Consider the following 26548-nt stretch of genomic DNA (forward strand, 5'->3'; position numbering starts at 1 on the left):
GGGAAATATGACAGCATCTCCTTCCAAAGCACTTTCAAGAAAAATGGATCACCTGTACTCTTGTCAACCATATGAGACATTTCTTCAAGGATTTTCATAGAAGGTGTTTTATACGCATAACTATATTATGTTGAAAGGCTTCCCGGGGGCTCAGTGATAAAGAATCTACCTACCAATGCAGAAGACACAGAAGATGTGGGCTCAGTCCTTGGATTGGGAAGATCTCCTGGAGGAGGAAATGGCAACCCACTCCAGTATTCTTGCCTGGGGAATCCCAGGGACAGAGAAGCCCCTCAGGCTACAGTCCATGGGGTCACAAAGAGTCTGACACGACTGAGCGACTCAGGATGCACACACAGATTCTGTTGAAACAGTATCTGTAACATTTTAAATGACGTACAACTTCAGAATTCATGAGGATTTCCATATTCAACAATTAGAGTTACCTTGGACTGAGGCTATAAGCAGATTCCTTTTCCCCTGGTTGGAGGCAATAACATGTTTACATAGAGACTTGGTAATAAAACTGAGTAGTTTTCTGATTAACCCAAACTAATTTGCATCTCTAACATTTAAAGAAAAAACATTTGAATCACAATGGCATCAATAAGATGAAACATATCTCATGTTATATGAACCCAGGTGGAAAAGACATATCCAGATGGATTGTACTTATTTTATTTTTATTCATATAGACTATTAAGGCAGGCCAAGCCAAAGACTCCAACTAGAAGTGATGACGGCCAGGCTAAATGACAGGGATGGCCAAGATTCAGAAAATCACTGGCATTCATTTTTGAAGCTTATCTTCTTTTCCCAATTAGCTTCTTTACAAGAATTGCTAGTAATTACAATGTGTTTATATGAGAAGTATTTTTCATGACCTTGACTTAGGAAATGTCATCCTTCTTTAGAAGCCTGGATATTAATCATATCTGACTTCAAGGGCTGTATTTGTATGAAATATGTCATCAAGAAGACCAAGATATAATAAAGGTAATTAACGTATTTCAATGAAGGTCTAAGTCAATGAAATTATTTTGGCAAATTTCAGGGCATTTAATTAGTGATTTAATGAAGAAAGAATATTATGAAATGCCTGAAAATAGACCAATGAAATATCTGTCTATGTTCCATCCACTCAGAATTCATATCAGCATGATGTATGCAAGGCTAATTATATAGACCACCCCTGTCCATACTTCCAGCCAACTGCATGTCCCTCCACCAGGGCCATTCTCTGAGTCTCTATGTCCTGCTGATATGGCTCAGACAAGACAGTTTCCTGAATTGACAATTTCTGCTTCTTTGAATGAAAGACAGAGTGAAATCATCCAAGTTTTTCTTTTTTTCACTTGTAGACAACTTGGAAGATTCAGTTCTATAGAAACAAGGTTTTTATTGTCCAGATCAATATATATTATGAGCAACTGGCTCTTTCTTTAAGAAATCAATGAATTCTCTCACTGAATTGAATAGTGAGTACAAGAACATTCATGTGCTTGGAGATATGATTGCAGCATATTTATGACCATTACCTGTACTTGAGCGATCCCCTTCAGTGCAAAGTCAAGAGAGATAACAGGAAATAGAGAGTAAATGGAAAATATAAAATAACCTGACTGAAACAACTATTGACATAAAATTATTTCAAATAAACATTTTGTATTAAACATGCATCAAAAGCCTATCTATATTATGTGCACACACACACACACACACACACACACTGGATTAAAAATTGGAGCTCAAGCAACACCACAAAACATAAAGCTACAGAAAAGCAGGAGTTGGAGAAATCAGAAAAGGTCTACCAGGCACAAAGAAGGCAAGAAGAGCAAGTTTTCAATCACATAACAGACAATAAGTAAAAGTAAAGTGGAAGTCACTCAGTCATTTCCAACTCTTTGTGACCCCATGGACTATAGCCTGCCAGGCTCCTCTGTCCATGGAATTCTCCAGACAAGAATACTAGCATGAGTAGCCATTCCCTTGTCCAGGGGGATTTTCCCAACACAGGGTTTGAATCTAGGTCTCTCGCATTGCAGGTGAATTCTTTACTGTCTGTGCCACCAGGGAAGCCCATAACAGATAATACAAAACAAAAAATAACAGACTATAGTAAAAGATAGATAAATCAATTATATTTGGTATTTTATTTGGTAATATTAGCACCCACTTTGATCACTGATCAATGAAAGGAATAAAAAGTTGCAAAGCTACAGAGGTGATATAATAAAGTTATTAAACCAGTTAATCCAAAAGGAAATCAACCCTGAATATTCATTAGGAGGACCGATGCTAAAGCTGAAGCTGAAGCTCAAATACTTTGGCCACCTGATGTGAAGAGTCAATTCACTGGGAAAGACCTTGATGCTTGGAAAGAGTGAAGGCAGGAAGAGAAGAGGGTGACAGAGGATGAGATGACTGGATGGCATCATGGACTCAATGCACATGAATTTGAGCAAACTCAGGGGGACAGTAAAGGACATGGAAGCCTGGAAAGCTGCAGTTCATGAGGTCTCAAAGAGTTGGACACGACTGAGTGACTGAACAACAAATTTGATCTAACATGGACAAATTTATGCCCAACAAATATATGAAAAAACAGACATTTATAAAAATAGATGAAATATCCATAAAGAAAGAGTCAATACATTTCACAGAATGAAAGAGATCTCTGACTATGATATCTCAATATATGGAGAAGAGTGAAAAGCATGAGTCATTTAATAAATGATATTAGAAATACTGAATCAATCAATAAAAAATTGGACACCCATTTCTACTATATCTATAATCCTCAATGTCAACTGTAGACAGTGGAATTTCAACATAGAGCAAATACAGAGAAAAAAATGTAGGGATGTATCTTCTGTGAGCTCAGAGACTTCTTAAACAAGATCCCCATGAAGTCAATCAAATATAGAGTCAAGAGAGCTTGGAAAATAGATTCACAACCATTAATCTGTAACAAGTGATTCACAAGTACATTAAAGAATTATAGCGAAGTAGGAAGAAACAGCAAGAAGATTTATGGCAAAATGGGTAAAAAAAATTCATAGATGGAACACCCAAAAACCTAAATAGTGTAAAGAGATGCTCAATCTAACCACTGATGGATGAAAAAAAAAACACTACAACCATTATATTGCAAAAATTAGAAAGGTAGATAATACTAATTACTGGCAAAGATATAGGGAAATGTGACTTTTCACACATATCTGGGGGCACCATAAACTAGTATAGGAATTTTGGAGAGTGCTAGTGAAATTAAGTTAAATTCTATGATCTAACAATTTTATTTCCTGTCCTCAGTTAGTTCAGTTCAGTCGCTCAGTCGTGTCCGACTCTTCGAGACCCCATGAATCGCAGCACGGCAGGCCTCCCTGTCCATCACCAACTCCTGGAGTTCACTCAAACTCACGTCCATCGAGTCAGTGATGCCATCCAGCCATCTCATCCTCTGTCGTCTCCTTTTCCTCCTGCCCCCAATCCCTCCCAGCATCAGAGTCTTTTCCAATGAGTCAACTCTTCGCATGAGGTGGCCAAATTACTGGAGTTTCAGCTTTAGCATCATTCCTCCCAAAGAAATCCCAGGGCTGATCTCCTTTAGAATGGACTGGTTGGATCTCCTTGCAGTCCAAGGGACTCTCCAGAGTCTTCTCCTATATCAGTATTAATCCTGCACCTAGGTACATCTCCAAGAACATTCATTGTAGCACTCATGTAGACAGTCAAAGGTCTAGGAGACAACCTAAGTGTTTACTTTTATGCTTTTATTATACACATTTTCATATATATCTTAATAAGGTCATTGAAAACAGATTTAAAATAAATATATTAAATAAACATCAATACGTGACTATGGAATGGGCTTCCCAGATGGTGCAGTGGTAAAGAATCTGCTTGCCAATGGTGGAGACACAGGAGACTTGGATATGATCCTTGGGTCAGGAAGATGCCCTGGAAGAGGAAATGGCAACCCAGTCCCATAATCTTGCCTGAGAAATCCTATAGATAGAGAGCCCTGGCAGGCTACAGTCCACGGGATCACAAAGAGCTGGACATGACTGAGCAACTGAGCACGTGAAATAGGGAAGAATAATACCAGAACTGGTGAACAGTTTTTTTTAAAAGGTACAACAAAATAGGGAATCTGTATGAACTGATGAGAAAAGTGTGGAAGAAACCAAATACTGACAAAACAGAATGAAGTTCCCATCCAGCCAATTGGCACCTGGGTGTCTGTTCGTGAGCCCAGAGGCATGTCTCAACAGTGGGGACATGGGTTTCAACAAAGTCTTGTCTTCAGGGTAGAGGTGGTCCTCTCCTTTCCCTCTTTCAGACATCAGACCATTCCAAGAGAGCTGTGTTTCTGTGAAAGCATATTGACACTAACGTGTGTCCTTGCAGAGGAAACTCGTTTCTGGGCTTATTGAACCAAAGAGGATATTAGAGATAGCAGGGCACTGGCTCCCTACTGCCCTCTTTTTGGTAGTTTCTACAGGGAAGGAGAAAGTTCTCCAAGTTGTCCCAGAGCAAAACAATGGAACTAGAAAGAAAGGGAAGAACTAGAGAAGACAGATTTGCATTCAACAGGAGGAAAAAAATGTCTGATCATCAAGGCCAAGCAGAATCAGAATGGAGTAAGAATTCACTGGGGGCACTGCAGGAATCCTGTGCAGACAATCTGGAAAAATTTGAGTACAGTCAAAGGCCAGGTTGAGAATCACATGGGATGCTGGTCTACATGAACCTTAAGTTATTTATATTCCTAAGGTTCTATCCTTGTATCATCTTTTTACATATATGTAGGCATACATTTTATATACTTATTTATGTCCATGTACAAATGAATATCCAAAATGCTTATAATACAAAATGCAAATAATATGAAAATGCTTATATAAGATTTTAGCACATACAAATACTTTATAATATCTTTACATTTATAAATAAATGTAATATACACAAATATTTATGTCACATATTACATGTGAATAAACTACAAAATTCTGTTAAACTTAAATATTTTGACAATCACTTGTGTCTGTGGAAGTCCATATTGAATGAGTTTGAATAATTGAGAGTTGTTCTTTCTGATTTAAAATGTTATCAAAGCATTATCACTTAAACACTATCAAAGTCTTTTTTCTGAGTGTGTGTATGTGTGCACATACATATGTATAAATCTACAGACAGACTGACTGTGTGTCAAGCAAAGAAAGTATAAGTAATTTTCTTGTCATTTTTTCTTCCTTTCCATCTCTACTTAAGTCTTCCCTTGAAGTTCTTACATCTAACAGGCATAGCAAATATTGCAAAACATTATTTCTCCTACAATTTTAACTCCAACTGGGTAAAAATTTGCATTCTTTGACTTTACAGAAAATAAAAAATGTGTTCTTTTTCTTTTCCTCTACTTAGAGGAAAGCAATGTGAAATATTATTTGTTAAAAAAAAAAAAGAAGTGTTTCCCTAAATAAAGAGAAGTACCAGCTTCATTTTCCAGAATGGAAGAAAAATTACAGAGCAAACTACCTCCAGGACAAACCTGTTTGAATCAAGCACTCCAGCTAAGTGTGGAGCTCAATTTTGACATCCTAACCAAAGTAAACAACTTCTCTTCTGTGGAAGCTTGAGAGCACGGATCCTCAAGTCAGGTGAATAAACACAGCCAGTTAAGTTAAGGGCTTCCTTGGTAGCTCAGTTGGTAAAGAATCCACCTGCAGTAAGGGAGACCTGGGTTCCATCTCTGGGTTGGGATGATCCCCTGGAGAAGGGAACGACTACCCACTCCAGTATTCTGGCCTGGACAATCCCATGTACTGTCCACGAGGTCGCAAAGAGTCGGACATGACTGAGCGACTTTCGCTTTTCACTTTTAAGCACATTAAAACTTGAGTGCTTCTTTGGTAGTTTAAAAAGAGGGATGGTGAAAATTCCCACTTAATCAGGCTTCCTTTGCCACACTAAGATGTTACATTAACAAAGAGAACTTAAGTTCCCATTTGAAATCATAAATTACCACAACAATGTCACATACTTACTATATTGTTCTTATGCTTCCCCATCAGATCTGTTCTCTCTTGTATTATTCACAATAGAAACTATACACTCTGTAAATAGTTGTTGAAAATCAATATGAGAGTTTTGCAAATGACTAAAATTTATGGTCACACAAGACCCTAGCAAATAAGCCCTTAAATGAAACATTGCCCAATGGTAAATGAGGAATCGAAAAGAGAAAAATGACCTTGAAATGTTGTGTTTTCTATGAATAACATTATAAATGACTGCAGTAGCCAGAGAGAGAAGAATGGAAGAAAGCGAAAGTGACAAAGAGGGAGAGCCTTTTCTTCCCTGAGAGAGCTGGGCTTGGAAGCTGCTGGAGCTTGATGGTTCTCCGGCTGGAATGGCAAATGAGCAAACGTCAGTCACTAAGTGTGCGATGGGTGACACCGCCAAGGCTGTTTCTGCGGACACAGCAGCAGCTCTGCCTGGGCCAAGTGACATTAGCTGTCAGGAGCCTTTGAATAATGCTGTCCTTAGACTATGCTCCTGGCTGTTCACTGAGAGATGGGGGAGGGCAGATCCATTCTCAGCACCATTTTTAATGGGCGTTCATTTCCCCAACTGCACCAACAGCAGCTGTGTGAGATGACTGGAGTCACAGAGCAGAGAAGACGCAGCCTGTGACCAAAACCTGCAGTGAAAGCAGATCAGGTCTTTAGGCCAGATCCTATGGAAGAGTGTGTCTGGTAGGCTACAGAACAAAGGGGTCACTACCATGAGTTGGAACGGGTACAGGTGACACCAGCTTCTTCCATCAATGTGAATGAAGGACACGACAAAAATCTGTCTCAAAGAACAACTGGAAAGTGCTGCAAATATAAATAAAATAAAATATCAAGGACTAAATACTGTGGCTGCTTCTACTGCATTTCTGCCATCTCCATCTTACCTTATTATAGTTTATTCTCTCAGTCATGTCCAACTCTTTGCAACCCCATGGCCTGCAGCACACCAGGCCTCCCTGTCCCTCACGAACTGCCAGAGTTAACTCAAACTCATGTCCATTGAGTCAGTGATGCCATCCAACCATCTCATCCTCTGTTGTCCCCTTCTCCAACCATCAGTCTTTCCTAGCATCAGGATCTTTTCAAATGAGTCAGTTCTTTGCATCAGGTGGCCAAGTATTGGAGTTTCAGCTTCAGCATCAGTCCTTCCAACCAGTATTCAGGACTGATTTCCTTTAGGATGGACTGGTTGGATCTCCTTGCAGTCCAAAGGAATCTCAAGAGCCTTCTCCAACACCACAGTTCAAAAGCATCAATTCTTAGGCACTCAGCTTTATTTATATTCCAACTCTCACATCCATACATGACCACTGGAAAATCACAGTTTTGACTAGATGGACCTTTGTTGGCAAAGTAATGTCTCTGCTTGTTAATATGCTGTCTAGGTTGGTCATAACTTTTTTTCCTAAGGAGCAAGCGTCTTTTATTTCATGGCTGCAGTCACCATCTGCAGTGATTTTGGAGCCCAGAAAAATAAAGTCTGACACTGTTTCCATTGTTTCCCCATCTATTTCCCATGAAGTGATGGGACCAGATGCAATGATCTTAGTTTTCTGAATGTTGAGCTTTAAGCTCTCCTCTTTCACTTTCATCAAGAGGCTTTTGAGTTCCTCTTCACTGTCTGCCATAAGGCTGATGTCATCTGCATATCTGAGGTTATTGATATTTCTCCCGGCAATCTTGATTCCAGCTTGTGCTTCTTCCAGCCCAGCATTTCTCATGATGTACTCTGTTTCGGGAGCTGGCGAGAGGTGCTCCACTCGTGACAAAGGTCATGAGGAAGGAGGCTCGTCATACACAAAGGCAGGATCGAGCCTCAGGAGTCCCCCTGGATATTCTTGAACATCTACCCCCCAAAAACCAGAGTCTGCCTACTTTATTGCTTTGTGCTCTCACCTCTGACTTTACTGGGGGCTGTCCCCCACCACCATCTCGCTCTCTCTGACAGAGTTAACTTACAGCTCCAATTAATAAAGTTGCTGGGCATTAGGAGTGTTTAAATCTAAACCCTTCAGATAGCTCTCTAACTCACCTGACAAGTTTACCTGGACTCCTACAGCTATGCATATGATTGTTTACAGTCTCCCAGCCTGGAGAGGCACAGGAAGCTTAAGATATTCAAATAGCTTAGAGCCTCTCAGAGAGTTAGAAACTGTCAGAATAAAACTAGTAAAAGATATCATTGATGAGTCAATGCTTGCTGCCAAGTTTCCACATCCCCTGTATTGTATCCTTGAATGTGTATTAATTAATATAGTTGGTATGTAGAAAAAATAAGTAGTGGCCTTGGTGTTAGCAACTTTAGACCCTTAAGGTAATAAATTCTTTACTTTGTTGTAAACTCATTACACCTCTGCCCTATAGGAATGCAATTTTATCTAACACCTTCGGAGGATGGCGCCAAACCTTAAAATACTTACCCTTAGAAAAAATAAGTCTTACGGTTGACAAACCTTTGTCAAGAGTCATAAAATGTTAATAGGCCTTCTGGCCAGAAGATGATGTAAATCACCTAAACCATTTGTATACGATAAATTTGCAGGAAAGAAACCCTGGTTTTTGATAAGGATCAAAGACTACTGACTTTGCATCCCCTATTATCCTCTATGTGTAACTTAGGGTATAAAAGCCCCTGTTGAAAATAAAGCTATGGGCCTTGCTCACCAAAGTTTGGTCTCCCCATGTCATTCTTTTCCTCAATTTCCAGCTGAGTCTGCATCTGGAGCGCGGAGGTCCTCTGTGACCATTTATTTGCCTGGGCTTCTAAGACCCACTCGAGAAGGTGTCTAAGGTGGGGCACCTTCTGCTATTCCAGAGGGCGCCTGCAGCTTCTGTGGTCAGAGCTAACCTGGTGTCACAGGTTATACTGATTTTCCACGTAAACCAGGCTACTCAGCCTCTTTTCTCCACTGAATTTTCCTACTGAGCTATCTTCATTCTATTACTCTTTATATCTTTGATGAATATTTAAATTAAGTCACCGACGCTGTCTCCACTTCGAATACCCTGGATCAGCTGGGGCTGGACCTCGGTAACTCTGCATATAAGTTAAATAAGAACGGTGACAATATACAGGCTTGACAGACTCCTTTTCCTATTTGGAACCAGTCTGTTGTTCCATGTCTAGTTCTAACTGTTGCTTCCTGACCTGCATATAGGTTTCTCAAGAGGCAGGTCAGGTGCTCTGGTATGCCCATCTCTTTCAGAATTTTCCACAGTTTATTGTGGAAAATAGGCTTTGGCATAGTCATTAAAGCAGAAATAGATGTTTTTCTGGAACTCTCTTGCTTTTTTGATGACCCAGCGAATATTGGCAATTTGATCCCTGGTCCCTCTGCCTTTTCTAAAACCAGCTTGAACATCTGGAAGTTCACGGTTCATGTTTTGCTAAAGCCTGGCTTGAAGAATTTTGAGCATTACTTTACTAGCATGTGAGATGAGTGCAATTGTGCAGTAGTTCGAGCATTCTTTGGCATTGCCTTTCTTTGGGATTGGAATGAAAACTGACATTTTCTAGTCCTGTGGCCACTGCTGAGTTTTCCAAATTTGCTGGCATATTGAGTGCATCACTTTCACAGCATCATCTTTCAGGATTTGAAATAGCTCAACTGGAATTCGATCACCTCCACTAGCTTTGTTTGTAGTGATGCTTCCTAAGGGCCACGTGACTTCACATTCCAGGATCTCTGGCTCTAGGTGAGTGATCAAACCATCACGACTAACTGGGTCATGAAGCTCTTTTCTGTACAGTTCTTCTGTGTATTCTTGCCATCTCTTCTTAATATCTTCTGCTTTTGTTAGGTCCCTACCATTTCTGTCCTTTATTGTGCCCATCTTTGCATGAAATCTTCCCTTGGTACCTCTAATTGTCTTGAAGAGATCTCTAGTCTTTCCCATTCTGTTGTTTTCCTCTATTTCTTTGCATTGATCGCTGAGGAAGGCTTTCTTACCTCTCCTTGCTATTCTTTGGAACTCTGCATTCAGATGCTTATATCTTTCCTTTTCTCCTTTGCTTTTCACTTCTCTTCTTTTCACAGCTATTTGTAAGCCCTCCCCAGACAGCCATTTTGCTTTTTTTGCATTTCTTTTCCATGGGGATGGTCTTGATCCCTGCCTCCTGTACAAGGTCATGAACCTCTGTCCACAGTTCATCAGGCACTCTGTTTATCAGATCTAGTACCTTAAATCTATTTCTCCCTTTGACTGTAAAATCATAAGGGATTTGATTTAGGTCATGCCTGAATGGTCTAGTGGTTTTCCTAACTTTCTTCAATTTAAGTCTGAATTTGGCAATAAGGAGTTCATGGTCTGAGCCACAGTCAGCTCCTGGTCTTGTTTTTGCTGACTGTATAGAGATTCTCCATCTTTGGTTGCAAAGAATATAATCAATCTGATTTCGGTGTCAACCATCTGGTGATGTCCATGTGTAGAGTCTTCTCCTGTGTTGTTGGAAGAGGGTGTTTGCTATGACCAGTGCATTCTCTTGGCAAAACTCTATTACCCTTTGTCCTGCTTTATTCTGTACTCAAGGCCAAATTTGCCTGTTACTTCAGGTGTTTCTTGACTTCCTATTTTGCTCCAGGTTAATAATGGGGAGGGAACACAGCCCCACCCACCAACAGAAAATTGGATTAAAGATTTACTGAGCATGGCCCTGGCCATCAGAACAAGACCCAGTTTCCCCCTCAGTCAGTCTCTCTCATCAGGAAGCTTCCATAAGTCTGTTATCCTTCTCCATCAGAGGGCTGACAGACTGAAAACCACAATCACAGAAAACTAACCAATCTGATCACATGGACCACAGCCTTGTCTAATTCAATGAAACTATGAGCCATGCCATGTAGGGGCCCACAAGACGGACGGGTCATGATGGAGAGGTCTGACAAAACATGGGCCATTGGAGAAGGGAATGGCAAACCACTTCAGTATTCTTGCCTTGAGAACCCCATGAACAGTATGAAAAGGCAAAAAGATAGGACACTGAAAGATGAACTCCCCAGGTCGGTAGGTGCCCAATATGCTACTGGAAATCAGTGAAGAAATAATTCCAGAAAGAATGAAGAGATGAAGCCAAAGTAAAAACAACACCCAGTTGTGGATGTGACTGGTGGTGGAAGTAAAGTCCAATGCTTTAAAGAGCAGTATTGCATAGGAACCTGGAATATTAGGTCCATGAATCAAGGCAAATTGGAAGTGGTCAAAGAGGAGATGGCAAGAGTGAACATCGACATTTTAGGAATCAGTGAACTAAGATGGACTGGAATGGGTGGATTTAACTCAGATGACCATTATATCTACTACTGTGGGCAAGAATACCTTAGAAGAAATGGAATAGCCATTACAGAGTCAGAAATGCAGTACTTGGGTGCAATCTCAAAAACAACAGAATGATCTCTCTTCATTTCCAAGGCAATATTCAGTACCACAGTAATGCAAGTCTAGGCCCTGGCCAGTAATGCTGAAGCAGCTGAAGTTGAACGGTTCTAGGAAGACCTACAAGACCTTCTAGAACTAGCACGCAAAAAAGATTTTTTTTCATCATAGGTGTGTTTGTGTGTGTAGTCACTCAATCACATCCAACTCTTTGTAACCCCATGGACTTTAGCCTGCCAGACTCCTCTGTTCATGGGATACTCCAGGCAAGAACACTGGAGTGGATTGCCATTTGCTTCTCCATCATTATAGGGGACTAGAATGCAAAAGTAGAAAGTCAAGAAATACTTGGAGTAAGAGACAAATTTGGCCTTGGAATACATAATGAAGCAGGTCAAAGGTTAACAGAGTTTTGCGAAGAGAACACACTAGTCATAGCAAATACCCTCTTCCAACAACATGAGAAGACTCTACACATGGACATCACCAGATGGTCAATACTGAAATCAGATTGGTTATATTCTTTGCAGCCAAAGATGGAGAAGTTCTATACCACCAGTAAAAACAAGACTGGGAGCTGACTATGGCTCACATCATCAACCCCTTATTGCCAAATTCAGACTTAAATTGAAGAAAATAGGGAAAACCAACAGACCATTCAGGTATGACCCAAATCAAATCTCTTATGATTATACAGTGGTAGTGAGAAATAGATTTAAGGGATTAGATCTGATAGGCAGAGTGCCTGAAGAACTATGGAATGAGGTTCGTGACATTATACAGGAGGCAGGGATCAAGACCATCCCCAAGAAAAAGAAATATGAAAAGGCAAAATGGTTGTCTGAGGAGTCCTTACAAATAGCTTTGAAAAGAAGAGAAGCAAAAGGCAAAGGAGAAAAGGAAAGATATACTCATTTCAGCCCATTCCCCAAACCTGTATTTCAAAGTTGCCCCAGTCAGAATCCAGAATCATGGTCCACAGACATGTGACAGTACACCTTTTTCTTCATAAGACTTTCCCAAGCCATGAACATTTTAGACTCCCTCTCTTCACTTCTCCATCATCCAGACTAGAACTTCTGGAGTCATCTCTGGTTCTTACTCACCCTCCCTCACCAAATCCATTTCTTCCCTTTCATCTCTTCAATTTGATTCATTATCTTTCTCTCTTAAATTAGGTGCCCCGTATCACATGCCCTTACTTCTAAAATAATATTCTTTCTCAGCTTTTAGAATAGCTTTCTTTCTAGGTCTTTTGACTTGATGTCTCCTCACATTAATCCTAGCTTCCCACTGCGATGTGAATTACTTTTCAATAACACACTGTGGAGTGGTAACTGGAAAGTAGAGATGTGTATTCGAGTGTTGAATACATTACCGGGGAACTCTGATCAAGTTCCCTGCTCTCTCCTATTCTCTTTCTCTGCTGATGTTTTATCTACATTACAGAGTCACTGTGAGTATTAATTAAGGTTACAATTATGAAAGTGTTTTGTAAATGACAAAGTTTTACATAAACACAAATAGAAGGTGACATTTTTACCTAGCAGCCAATTAACTTTCCTGGCAGTGTTGGTTCCTAGCAATTAGAACACTCAACTAGACACTGTTCAAGTTCAATGTGGCACCTAAAATGGGGCAAGAAAAGCTTTGGAATGTGTTAAATATAACACTGCTTGTTAAATTGAAATGAAGTGAAAGAAGGGATTCTGACTTTCATTTCTCCCTGCATGTTTGAAGGCAGCAAAATTGTGGAGGTTTAGCCGCTTAGTCATGTCCAACTCTGTGAACCCATGGACTGTTGCCCAGCAGGCTCCTTTGTCCATAGGATTCTCTAGGCAGGAATACTGGAGTGGGTTGCCATTTCCTTCTCCAGGAGATCCTCCCAAACCAGGGATTGAACCCATGTCACCTCCACTAGCAGGTGGATTCTTGATCACTGAGCCAGCAGTGAAGCCCCAAGCTTCTTGTTAATGTATTTTAGAAGTTAAGTCTCAGGCATTATTAATGATTAATGCTATTTATATTGATTTTTGAGGTTTAAAAAATTTTTTTTCCAGTCATATGATACAATATAAATGAAGGAAGGAAAAAGGCAAAAAAAGATATGATTGAAAAACAGTATTGCTTCCAGTGTCATCTGAACACACACGCACACTCACAGCCACACATTCACTCACACACACACTGCTCTATTCAGTGTTAGAGAAGAACCTCTGGGATGTAAGATAAAAAATGGTTTGGTTTACACTTTTCAGCATTATTAATGGAAACAAGTGGGCCCACTTCCAAATGAAGCCAAATTTTTAGGTATCATATTTGCTCCTCTAAAATTATCTGAATACAATAATATTCATCGTGCAGTTTAACTGCAAAGGTAATGGAGCTGTATATACATGAATAAAATGAGAATGACTCTTCCAGTCCTGATCTACAGGGAGAGTCAGAAACCTCAGTCTTTTCCTGTAATTCAGTTGATTCCTTATCTCTCTCTTATCGTAACTCATCATAATTGAAAATAGCAAAGGTTACTAGTTTTTAAAAGCTTTGATGGACTACAAACCTGACCACTGGAGTGTGATTTAATTTACATATTTCATTTCAAAATATTTTAAAATTCCTATTTAAATGCTCAGAAGTTAATTTGGTTACAACCTTTCCACTGACATCTGAAGAAAGGCTAAAATCATTAATTTATTAACTGTTACCAAATGCTGAAAGTCAGATATCATCTTAAGCAAGAAAAGCAAGTGGTATCTTGAATTATTTTAAATATCTTTGTGAGAGGGCAATGAATGTGAATATGACTACCTCTAAGAAGTAAGCCCTAGGTTGACATAAGGAAACCAGAATTTATTATTTTTCCCCTGGGAAGCCCTAAGAGGTATAAGCCAGCTTCATCATTTTATTTGTCTACATAAAAATAAAATTCAATAAAAGTAAGTGGGATATACTGTAGTAGTAATAGATGAAATTGTATTTAGTTTAGATATTGCTCCCTGAAATATAAGAAAGCATCTTTTGAAGCAACAATAAACAAAAAGTATAAAGGCAAGAGGAGAAAGAGGTGGCAGAGAATTAGATGGTTAGATAGCATCACCTGTTCAATAAACATGAATCTGACCAAACTCAGGAAGATAGTGAAAGACAGGGAAGCCTGGCATGCTGCAGTCCAAGAGGTCCCAGGGAGTCAGACATGGCTTAGTGATTGAACATCAAGAACATATACCCTCTCCTCTGCCCAGTGTGTTCATGCCACATGCTCTGTCACTCAGTCGTAGCCGACTCTGCAACCCTGTGGACTATAGCCCTCCAGATTCCTCTGTCCGTCGGATTCTCCAGACAGGAATACTGGAGTGAGTTGCCATTTCCTCCTCCAGGGGATCTTCCTGATCCAGGGATTGAACCTGCATCTCCTGCGTCTCCTGCACTGGCAGGCAGGTTCTTCACCACTGAGCCACCTGGGAAGTCCCCTCTGCCCAGACATGTGCACAAAATGTTCACTTATGATGAATGAATACCAGTGGGACACAGATTTCTTTAGCAAGTTTTGTATTCCCAGCTTCTTGGTAAACCCATTGTTTAAAGTCTTTCTAATAAAATTTTTGTTAGTGTGTGGTATTTTCCTATGGCAGGGTCCATGGACACATCTACTTTGTCATCTACTCTGCTGTCATTAGAGACAGCCAGGAATGATTCTGGCTTTGATCATTTGGCTGTAGTAAGTTTCATAGAGTCCCCTGAAGTGCAAGGAGACCAAACCAGTCAATCCTAAAGGAAATCAACTCTGAATACTCATTGAAAGGACTGATGCTGAAGTTGAAGCTCCAATAATTTGGCCAACTGATGCAAACAGCCAACTCACTGGAAAAGACCCTCATTCTGGGAAAGACCGAAGACAGGAGGAGAAGGATGACAGAGAATGAAACAGTTGGATAGCATCAGTGACTCAATGGACCTGAGTCTGAGCAAACTCCAGGAGATGGTGAAGGCAGGGAGACCTGGCATGCTGTAGTCCATGGGGTTGCAAAGAGTAGAACAAGACTGAGTGACTGAACAACAACAAAGTGTGATAGATGTCTTTGGTTTTACATCATCTTTATTGGGAGGGTATTCTGCTTCTTGTTTCCCTGATCTGATTGTCACAGCTCACAGCCTCCTTCCATCTGGCCCGCCCCTGCATCCTCCCTATCAACATTCTTTGCTTGGTTTCTTTTTAGCCCTGGGGTTGGTTTCTTCTGGGGAAAATTCTTAGTCATCAAATAGGACTTATTTTCTAAGGTATTGATCTGCTGGACATAGAGTATATATTCCATTCATCACGGGTCAAGAAATAAATCACAAAATGAAGTTTCCTGAAGCTATGACCAATCTGGCTTGCCAAGAATTTCTAATGATTTGAGAAAACTCTGAAGATATGCAGTTGTTTAAAAATTCAAAATTATTCATGTGCAGGTATATGTACATGTATTAATGTAAATGTTACACTGTTGTTTTTGTTCAGTCACCAAGTCACGTTTGAATCTTTGTGAACTCCATGGACTGTAATTCACCAAGTTCCTCTGTCCATGGGATTCTCCAGGCAAGAATACTGGAGTGGGTTGCCATTTCCTTCTCCAAGGGATCTTCCTGGACCAGGGATCAAACCCATGTCTCCTGCATTGGAAGGCAGATTCTTTACCATGGGGCCACAAGGGAAAGCATATGTTGCATAACATATACTAAATAATACATTATGTGAGAGTGCATGTGTGTCTGAGAATTTAGCTCCTCTAGGCGCAGGAGGGCCTAGAGGAGCTATCCCACATTGAAGGTCAGGAAGGGCGGCGGTGAGGAGATACCCCTCGTCCAAGGTAAGGAGCAATGGCTGCGCTTTGCTGGAGCAGCCATGAAGAGGTACCCTACACCCAAGGTAAGAGAAACCCAAGTAAGACGGTAGGTGTTGCAAGAGGGCATCAGAGGGCAAACACACTGAAACCATACTCACTAGTCAATCTAGTCAATCTAATCTAAGGAAAACTAGTCAATCTAATCACACTAGGACCACAGCCTCGTCTAACTCAATGAAACTAAGCCATGCCCGTGGGGCAATCCAAGACAGGCAGGTCATGGTGGAGAGATCTGACAGAATGTGGTCCACTGGAGAAGGGAATGGCAAACCACTCAGTATTCTTGCCTTGAGAACCCTATGAACAGTATGAAAAGGCAAAATGATAGGATACTGAAAGAGAAACTCCCCAGGTCAGTAGATGCCCAAAATGATACTGGAGATCAGTGGAGAAATAACTCCAGAAAGAATGAAGGGATGGAGCCAAAGCAAAAACAATACCCAGCTGTGGATGTGACTGGTGACAGAAGCAAGGTCCGATGCTGTAAAGAGCAATATTGCATAGGAACCTGGAATGTCAGGTCCATGAATCAAGGCAAGTTGAAAGTCATCAAACAAGAGATGGCAAGAGTGAATGTAGACATTCTAGGAATCAGCGAACTGAAATGGCCTGGAATGGGTGAATTTAACTCAGATGACCATTATATCTACTACTGAGGGCAGGAATCCCTCAGAAGAAATGGAGTGGCCATCATGGTCAACAAAAGAGTCCAAAATGCAGTACTTGAATGCAATCTCAAAAATGACAGAATGATCTCTGTTCGTTTCCAAGGCAAACCATTCAATATCATAGTAATCCAAGCCTTTGCCCCAACCAGTAACACTGAAGAAGCTGAAGTTGAATGGTTCTATGACGACCTACAAGACCTTTTAGAACTAACACCCAAAAAAGATATCCTTTTCATTACAGGGGACTGGAATGCAAAAGTAGGAAATCAAGAAACACCTGGAGTAACAGGCAAATTTGGCCTTGGAATATGGAATGAAGCAGGGCAAAGACTAATAGAGTTTTGCCAAGAAAATGCACTGGTCATAACAAACACCCTCTTCCAACAACACAAGAGAAGACTCTACACATCGACATCACCAGATGGTCAACACCGAAATCAGATTGATTATATTCTTTGCAGCAAAAGATGGAGAAGCTCTATACAGTCAGCAAACGCAAGACCAGGAGCTGACTGTGGCTCAGACCATGAACTCCTTATTGCCAAATTCAGACTTAAATTGAAGAAAGTAGGGAAAACCACTAGGCCATTCAGGTATGACCTAAATCAAATCCCTTATGATTATACAGTGGAAGTGAGAAATAGATTTAAGGGCCTAGATCTGATAGATAGAGTGCCTGATGAACTATGGAATGAGGTTCGTGACATTGTACAGGAGACAGGGATCAAGACCATTCCCATAGAAAAGAAATGCAAAAAAGCAAAATGGCTGTCTGGGGAGGCCTTACAAATAGCTGTGAAAAGAAGAGAAGAGAAAAGCAAAGGAGAAAAGGAAAGATATAAGCATATGAATGCAGAGTTCCAAAGAATAGCAAAAAAAGATAAGAAAGCCTTCCTCAGTGATCAATGCAAAGAAATAGAGGAAAACAACAGAATGGGAAAGACTGGGGATCTCTTCAAAAAAATCAGAGATACCAAAGGAACATTTCATGCAAAGATGGGCTCGATAAAGGACAGAAATGGGATGGACCTAACAGAAGCAGAAGATATTAAGAAGAGATGGCAAGAATACTCAGAAGAACTGTACAAAAAAGATCTTCATGACCCAGATAATCACGATGGTGTGATCACTGACCTAGAGCCAGACATCCTGGAATGTGAAGTCAAGTGGGCCCTAGAAAGAATACTCAGAAGAACTGTACAAAAAAGATCTTCATGACCCAGATAATCACAATGGTGTGATCACTGACCTAGAGCCAGACATCCTGGAATGTGAAGTCAAGTGGGCCTTAGAAAGTCAAGTGGGCCTCCAAAGCTAGTGGAGGTGATGGAATTCCAGTTGAGCTATTCCAAATCCTGAAAGATGATGCTGTGAAAGTGCTGCACTCAATATGCCAGCAAATTTGGAAAGCTCAGCAGTGGCCACAGGACTGGAAAAGGTCAGTTTTCATTCCAATCCCAAAGAAAGGCAATGCCAAAGAATGCTCAAACTACCACACAATTGCACTCATCTCACACGCTAGTAAAGTAATGCTCAAAATTCTCCAAGCCAGGCTTCAGCAATATGTGAACCGTGAACTTCCAGATGTTCAAGCTGGATTTAGAAAAGGCAGAGGAACCAGAGATCAAATTGCCAATATCCGCTGGATCATGGAAAAAGCAAGAGAGTTCCAGAACAACATCTATTTCTGCTTTATTGACTATGCCAAAGCCTTTGACTGTGTGGATCACAATAAACTGTGGGAAATTCTGAAAGAGATGGGAATACCAGACCTCCTGACCTGCCCCCTGAGACATCTGTATGCAGGTCAGGAAGCAACAGTTAGAACTGGACATGGAACAACAGACTGGTTCCAAATAGGAAAAGCAGTACATCAAGGCTGTATATTGTCACCCTGTTTATTTAACTTCTATGCAGAGTACATCATGAGAAATGCTGGGCTGGGGGAAGCACAAGCTGTAATCAAGATTACCAGGAGAAATATCAATAACCTCAGATATGCAGATGACACCACCCTTATGGCAGAAAGTGAAGAGGAACTCAAAAGCCTCTTGATGAAAGTGAAAGTGGAGAGTGAAAAAGTTGGCTTAAAGCTCAACATTCAGAAAACAAAGATCATGGCATCCGGTCCCATCACTTCATGGGAAATAGATGGGGAAACAGTGTCAGACTTTATTTTTCTGGGCTCCAAAGTCACTGCAGATGGTGACTGCAGCCATGAAATTAAAAGACGATTACTCCTTGGAAGGAAAGTTATGAGCAACCTAGATAGCATATTGAAAAGCAGAGACATTACTTTGCCAACAAAGGTTCGTCTAGTCAAGGCTATGGTTTTTCCTGTGGTCATGTATGGATATGAGAGTTGGACTGTGAAGAAGGCTGAGCGCCGAAGAATTGATGCTTTGGAACTGTGGTGTTGGAGAAGACTTTTGAGAGTCCCTTGGACTGCAGGGAGATCCAACCAGTCCATTCTGAAGGAGATCAGCCCTGGGTGTTCTTTGGAAGGAATGATGCTAAAGCTGAAACTCCAGTACTTTGGCCACCTCATGGGAAGAGTTGACTCATTGGAAAAGACTCTGATGCTGGGAGGGATTGGGGGCAGGAGGAGAAGGGGATGACAGAGGATGAGATGGCTGGATGGCATCACTGACTCGATGGACGTGAGTCTCAGTGAACTCTGGGGGTTGGTGATGGACAGGGAGGCCTGGAGTGCTGCAATTCTTGTGGTCGCAAAGAGTCGGTCATGACTGAGTGACTGATCTGATCTGATCTAAATAGATAAACTAACAGGATTTGTGAGAAAAGATGGTTGAGGAGGACCATAGAAAACCTATGAAGTTTTGCAGCCAAAACACTAAAAGACAGTTGTTGGTACCTAGGGAGGTAACTGGCAGCTCAGACATGCAGCTTAGCTGCATGACAAGGAGGCTGGTGTTGAGTTGCATGATCATCAAAATTCATCCTGATGGTTAGATTTCATGACTGTCCACATCATGATGTCATGATGTAAAGAAAAACATAAAAGTCTAGAAAATTTCCTATGGGGTTGTCCATTCATCGCATTCCTATGTTTTTGCTTTGATCTGCTCGTTTATTTTGTGTGAAGTCTTTACGCATTACACAAAATCTCTTTCAGGTGGATTCCAAAAGAACTTACTTTCAGGAGACTGTAGAAAAACAAAGCTAAGTGTTTTAAAATGATTTGTCAGACAACTAGATAACCAAATAGATGATGTGTTTTTTCCTATGATAGTATAAAAACACACATCCTCTGGAAAACCAAGCCAAAAATTCACGTGGAAAGAAGACTATCTTAGCCATCAGTCCGGTGAGGATGCACTGGCGGAAAGAACAGAACATCTAATACACTTTATCATTCCTCATTCTAAACATAAAGGTTTTCAGATTATTTCACTCTTAGTGGCTAAACTTAGCAATGGTGACTCGGGTGGGGACAGAGGCACAGCCTTACCTTTGACCGTCACGTGGACACTCTGGCTGGTGGAGAGCTGGGGCTGGACTAGCACGTTGCAGGTGTACTCCCCCTCATCAACTTCCTTCTGCACATCTGAGAGTTTTAGGGTTCCATTATTCTCAAACGCCACTTGGCGGTGGTTGAAAGGAAGCAGATTCGAGTTCTTGTACCATTTGATGGAGTAATACGGATAGCCAATCACACGACAGTGAATGTATGTGTCGCGTCCCGCTATTGCTGTGATATTTTTCATTGGTCGAATGCTTGCAGGCCCTGGAGAGACACAGAGAAGCTCTTGAAAATAATTTAAGGGTACATTTTATGTGTGAAAATGAGTACACTTTTCCTTGAGTTTAAAAATGTATTTGTTTTCATGTAAGGACATCTTTTTCAATTCAGCAATTTTTTTCTGCGTTTGGCATTTTCCACTAAGAAGGTTTTTTTTTTTTTCTTTTCCTTTTCATTTCATTGCCTTCAAATGAATTGAACGAGTGCTAATTACCAACTACTTCTATTTAAAACATTTTGAATTATAGGCTAAAAGGCAATTTAATCAATAAAAAGTAACAAGCTGCACTGAACAATGATATTCAGCTGGTGAGACACTGGTAGCAATTCAACTGTTTAACTCTCTCTCTATAAAATAGATTGTGAGGATGGAGGTTATGCCATGTTGCACTATGAATGTAGGTTAAGTACCATGTACATGAAGGTTTACCACGAATGTCGTAGAACAGAAGAAGAGGAGGAAGGAGAGAGCATGCAGAGCATAAACCAGGAAAAGAAAGCTCCAGAGGACAAGTCTAAGAGTAAAACAAGAGAACAAGCTGACTAAGGAAACCAAAATGCCATTTCCAACAGTGATCCAGTCACTGCCATTCCTCAGTGGGAAGCAAGAGGGCAGGAGACAACGAAGCGACACTAATCCGGTCTGGCATTCCAAGACTGGGCTCGGTGCATGCAGAAACGTCCTTCTCCGCTACAATGAGTCATGTGTGTTTTTTGAGGAGTTGATTCGACAAGCACCTCTTACGTTTATTCGAGCCTGGTAGAGGACGACGCCTGCAGAGTTGTTGGCCGTGCAGCGATAGACGCCCCCGTCGCGGACCTGAGAGCTGGAGATGTTCAGGTAGCTGACCACGTTGCCCTCCGACGTGATCATCTGGCTGATGCGGTGGCTGCCGCCCTTGAGGATGGGGTCGTCGTCCAGGGTCCATGTGATCGTGGGCAGCGGCGTTCCCTTCACGTTGCACATCAGGGAGACAGCCTCTGCCGGACTCACCACTTTCTCACTAAAGGCGGAAATGATTTTGGGAGTTCCATCTGCAGGAAGACAAATCACGCAGGGAAGTGGCACATATGCATAATTAAAGGACTTCCGAGTATGTCTATTGGATGACTAGAGGGTGGGTGGAGTGGCTATCAAACGCCCCTCAAAAGACTGGTTTTATCGATAAAGCTAAATTCCACTTAGGACAACTTTTCAGTTTCAAAATAAGTAAATGCAGACTTAGCTAGCTTTAATCTCTCTCTCCTCTATTTCTTGATTGTCATAATCATGCAACTCAGATGTTCATGATAAAGAATGTCATCTTCCAAAAAGTTTATAATTCAGAACTGTTATGTCCCCACCCAAAGTTATAACAGAGGAAATTCACACACCTCCATGGCTAATTTAGCTTTCTACTTCCTCCAAGTTAATTAGGGATTGCTCAATGGGGAACTGTTTAGAGGAAGAAAGAACTAAGACATTGATTATCTCTCTGTCATTTTCTCATAAGGAATTATCTTTTATAGTTTTAATAATAAATAATGATAATTGCATGTGAATTTTCATGAAGGCCCTGAGAATAGGTAAAAGCTAAATCAAGTTGGACCCTTTCAGTATTATTAAATGTCTCCATAAGTATCTTTTCTTTCTTTTTTAAAAATTTTATTTTACTGAAGCTATGCTTCAGTTGATTTGTTAAGTTTCTGCTCTACAACAAAGTGATTCAGTTATACATACATATGTTATTTTTCAGATTCTTTTCCATTGTGGCTATCATAGGATACTGAGTATAGTTCCCTGTGCTATACAGTAGGACTTCGCTGTTTATCCATCCTATTTGTTGTTGTTCAGGCGCTCAGTCGTGTCCATCTTTTTGCGACCACCAGGACTGCAGCACACCAGGCTTCCCTGTCTTTCACTATCTCCCAGAGTTTGCTCAAACTCATGCTGATTGAATCCACCGTTTATGTACTGATAACTAGTTTGTATCTGCTAATCCTGAACTCTCAATCCATCCCTCTCCAACTCCCCTTCCCTGTGGCAACCACCAGCCTGTTCTCTATGCCTGTGAGTCTGTTCTTGCTTCATGGATAAGTTCATTTATGTCATAGTTTAGATTGTGTTATAACATAGTAAGTGTTATAAGTAAGGTGGTCATTAATTTATCTGGGATACTTCTGAGAATAAAACTGATACTAGGAGAACAGACACAACTCAAGACCCTCCCAGGAAAACAAGGAGATTAATCTTAGGAATGTTTCCACAGAAATTTCCAATGTTTTAGACAAAGACAAAATTTTCATATTCCATTATTTTTTTAAATCATGTATTAAAATATCTCTTTAAGGTTATATTCTACGTGCTGTGCTGTGCCTAGTCGCTCAGTCATGTACGACCTTTGTGAGCTCATGGACTGTAGCCTGCCAGGCTCCTCTGTCCATGGGGATTCTCCAAGCAAGAATACTGGAGTGGGATGTCATGCCCTCCTCCAGGGGATCTTCCCAGCCCAGGTATTGAACCCAAGTCTCCCGCATTGCAGGCAGCTTTTTTTACCAGCTGAGCTACCAGAGAAGCCCAAAGTTACATGCTAGTAACAACAAATGCATTTAAAAAAAATGTATATTAGGTCTCCATTAGAGAGATACAGGGTGTCTCAGGTGGCACTAATAGTAAAGAATCTGCTGCTAATGCAGGAGATGCAAGAGACACAGTTTCAATCCCTGGGTCGGGAAGATCCCCTGGAGGAGGAAACAGCAACACACTCCAGGATTCTTGCCTGGAAAATTCCATGGCCAGAGAAGCCTGGCAGCTATAGTCTATGGGGTCAAAAAGAGTCAGGCACGACTATACCACTGAGCACATACACATTAGAATGATACACACATATTAGAGAAAAATGTGTGAAAGTCAAAAGACTGGAAAGTTACCAATGGATCTCCCAGCTTTAGGCATATAAATCAACATCGTGACACTTTTTTTTTTCCAGGCATGAATATATCATTTTGACAGAACTATGATCACATGCAACTTGATTTCTGTGTCTAGTAATAAACCTTGCTGGTGGAGATATTTTTTTTAATTGGTGCAAATTGAAAGATAATGATTAATAGATTTTTTTTTTTTTACTTTTTAACCTGAATTATAAAAATTACATGTATTCATTGCTGAAAAATTTGAAAGCATAGATAAGCAAAAGAAAAGTTAGAAACAAAAGGGAGGGGATTTATGTATACCTATGGGTGATTCATGTTGAGGTTTGACAGAAAACAGCAAACTTCTGTAAAGCAATTATCCATCAATAAAAAATTAATTATTTTAAAAAAAACAGAAAAAAAATTCTAAAGCTATCTTGCAATTCCAGTACTGAAGGTAAGTGTTGCACCATCTTTTCATTTGCAAATTGCTGAATCTTAACTTCATTCCAGCTCACATTTTGGAAGGCTGGAGAAGGCTTTCAAGTATATTTTTTTCAGGGTCAGATTCTTAGATCACAAACATCTTTCTTTTACTATCAAAGATGACAAAAATAACTTCATAATATTAAAATAGGAAATCTGCACTTTAGCCCTGAGAACCCTGCAGACATGACTTCAACGTGCTCTACATTTAATTTACAGAGAAGTTAGATGTCATTCTGATCATAATTCTTTGTATATGACCAACTGTTGATGCTTGAGAATATTGAGGTTATTTTATTTGACCTTACAACTCAACATATTTTGTCAGGAGGTGTTTAGCTATAAATTTCTTTTCACTGATTTTTACATTAAGCATTGAACTCTCAAGTCTTATTTTAAAATCTATGTGGGAAAGTTTTCTTCACTTACGCTTTTATTTTTGTAGATAAAGTTTACCCACAGCTAAATATATAGATCTTAAGAGTACCAACAGAATGAGTTTTGTTAAATAAATACACTTATGTAAGCACAAAATGAAGAAGGTAAGAATCATTTCTATCACCCCCCACCATGTTGCTAGGGGTTCTTGCAAGCAGTCTCTACCCACCACTACTCTTCTGATTTCTATCACCATGCATTACTTCAGCCTGTTCTTGGCTTCAAATCATGTTTGTGTGTGCCCTACATATACTCTGTCATAACCAGAGTACAGTTAGTTAAATTAGGAGCTGCAAATTTGGAACCGTGGTGTTACCTAATGCAGAGTCTGTCCATGACCAGTAATGTCCCTTGCAGCTGTTTTCCCAGTCCAACCATTGTCATACCTTACATTTATTTGCGGTGTCTCATTAGTCCTTTTAATCTGTAACATTCTTCAGTTTCTACTCAATTCTTGACTTTGACATTTTTGAAGAATTACTTTGTAGCCAGTTGTTCAAATCCAGTTTGATATTTCCTTATGATTAGATACAGATTTTGCATTATTTGACAAATGCTACGGAATTACTATTGTTTTTGTGTGTGTTTATTGGCCGTTTGTGTATTTCCTTTCATGAAATGTCTGTTCAAATCTTTTGTTCCATTTTTATGTTACAGTCTTTTTCTTTGGTATTGATTGGTAGCAGTTCTTCACGTCCACTGAATACATGTATATGTATAATATATACATTCAAACCAAATATGATGAATATACATGTATACAAATTTACTTATACATGTATATAGGTCAGATTACATCCCTGGTGGCTCAGAAAGTAAAGAGTCTGCCTGTGATGAAGGAGACCCGAGTTCAATCCCTGGATTGAGAAGATCCCTTAGAGAAGGAAAGAGGAAGACATTAGAGTATTCTTGGAGAAGGCAATGGCACGCCACTCCAGTACTTTTGCCTGGAAAATCCCATGGACAGAGGAGCCTGGTGGGCTGCAGTACATGGGGTCGCTAGAGTCAGACACGACTGAGTGACTTCACTTTCACTTTTCACTTTCATGCATTGGAGAGGGAAATGGCAGCCCACTCCAGTGTTCTTGCCAGGAGAATCCCAGGGACGGGGAGGCCTGGTGGGCTGCCGTCTATGGGGTCGTACAGAGTCGGACACAACTGAAGCGACTTAGCAGCAGCAGCAGCAAAGTATTCTTGCCTGGAAAATCCTATGGACAGAGGAGCCTGACAGGCTACAATCCACGGGTTTGCAAAGAGTGGACACAACTGAGCAACCAACACTTTCAGTTTCAGGTCAGATTAAATTACACATAATGTTTGTCAGACATATGTATATATATAGTATACATTATATATAAATGTATGTACTAAATATTTTCTATCATTTCATATTTGCCTTTTCATTTTCATTACATATATATTAATATGAGTGTGTACATGCAAATTTTATAGTTTTAATCACCTATGAGAAGTTAAAATTACAATTATTCAAATAAAATGGAGGAATCTTGCAACAGATAATCTCAAAAATTTAATTTATATTCTTTCATTTGTGTAATTTTATGTATGCTAAAAAATATAATACAATGATGTAATGTTATAATTTGTCAGTTGCTATTTAGAAAAATGCAAAAGTAGGAAGTCAAGAAACACCTGGAGTAACAGACAAATTTGGCCTTGGAATACAGAATGAAGCAGAGCAAAGGCTAATAGAGTTCTGCCAAGAGAATGCACTGGTCATAGCAAACACCCTCTTCCAACAACACAAGAGAAGACTCTACACATGGATATCACCAGATAGTTGACACTGAAATCAGATTGATTATATTCTTTGCAGCCAAAGATGGAGAAGCTCTATACAGTCAGCAAAAACAAGACCAGGAGCTGACTGTGGCTCAGATCATGAACTCCTTATTGCCAAATACAGACTGAAATTGAGGAAAGTAAGGAAAA

At 40.2% G+C, this 26548-nt stretch overlaps 1 protein-coding gene across 1 annotated transcript in view; it reads right to left on the minus strand.

The window, feature by feature from the left end:
* DSCAM (DS cell adhesion molecule) overlaps nucleotides 1-26548 on the minus strand; it is a 696196-nt gene that overhangs the window by 294641 nt on the left and 375007 nt on the right. The window contains exons 7-8 of the mRNA XM_061425997.1: nucleotides 21515-21811; nucleotides 20486-20761 (exon numbers count right to left, since the gene is read on the minus strand). Of these exons, the coding sequence (XP_061281981.1) occupies nucleotides 20486-20761; nucleotides 21515-21811 (573 nt within the window). The remainder of the gene's footprint in view (nucleotides 1-20485; nucleotides 20762-21514; nucleotides 21812-26548) is intronic.

Source organism: Bos javanicus, chromosome 1 (assembly GCF_032452875.1).
Source record: "Bos javanicus breed banteng chromosome 1, ARS-OSU_banteng_1.0, whole genome shotgun sequence".
In the NCBI taxonomy this organism is placed as follows: Eukaryota; Metazoa; Chordata; class Mammalia; order Artiodactyla; family Bovidae; genus Bos; species Bos javanicus.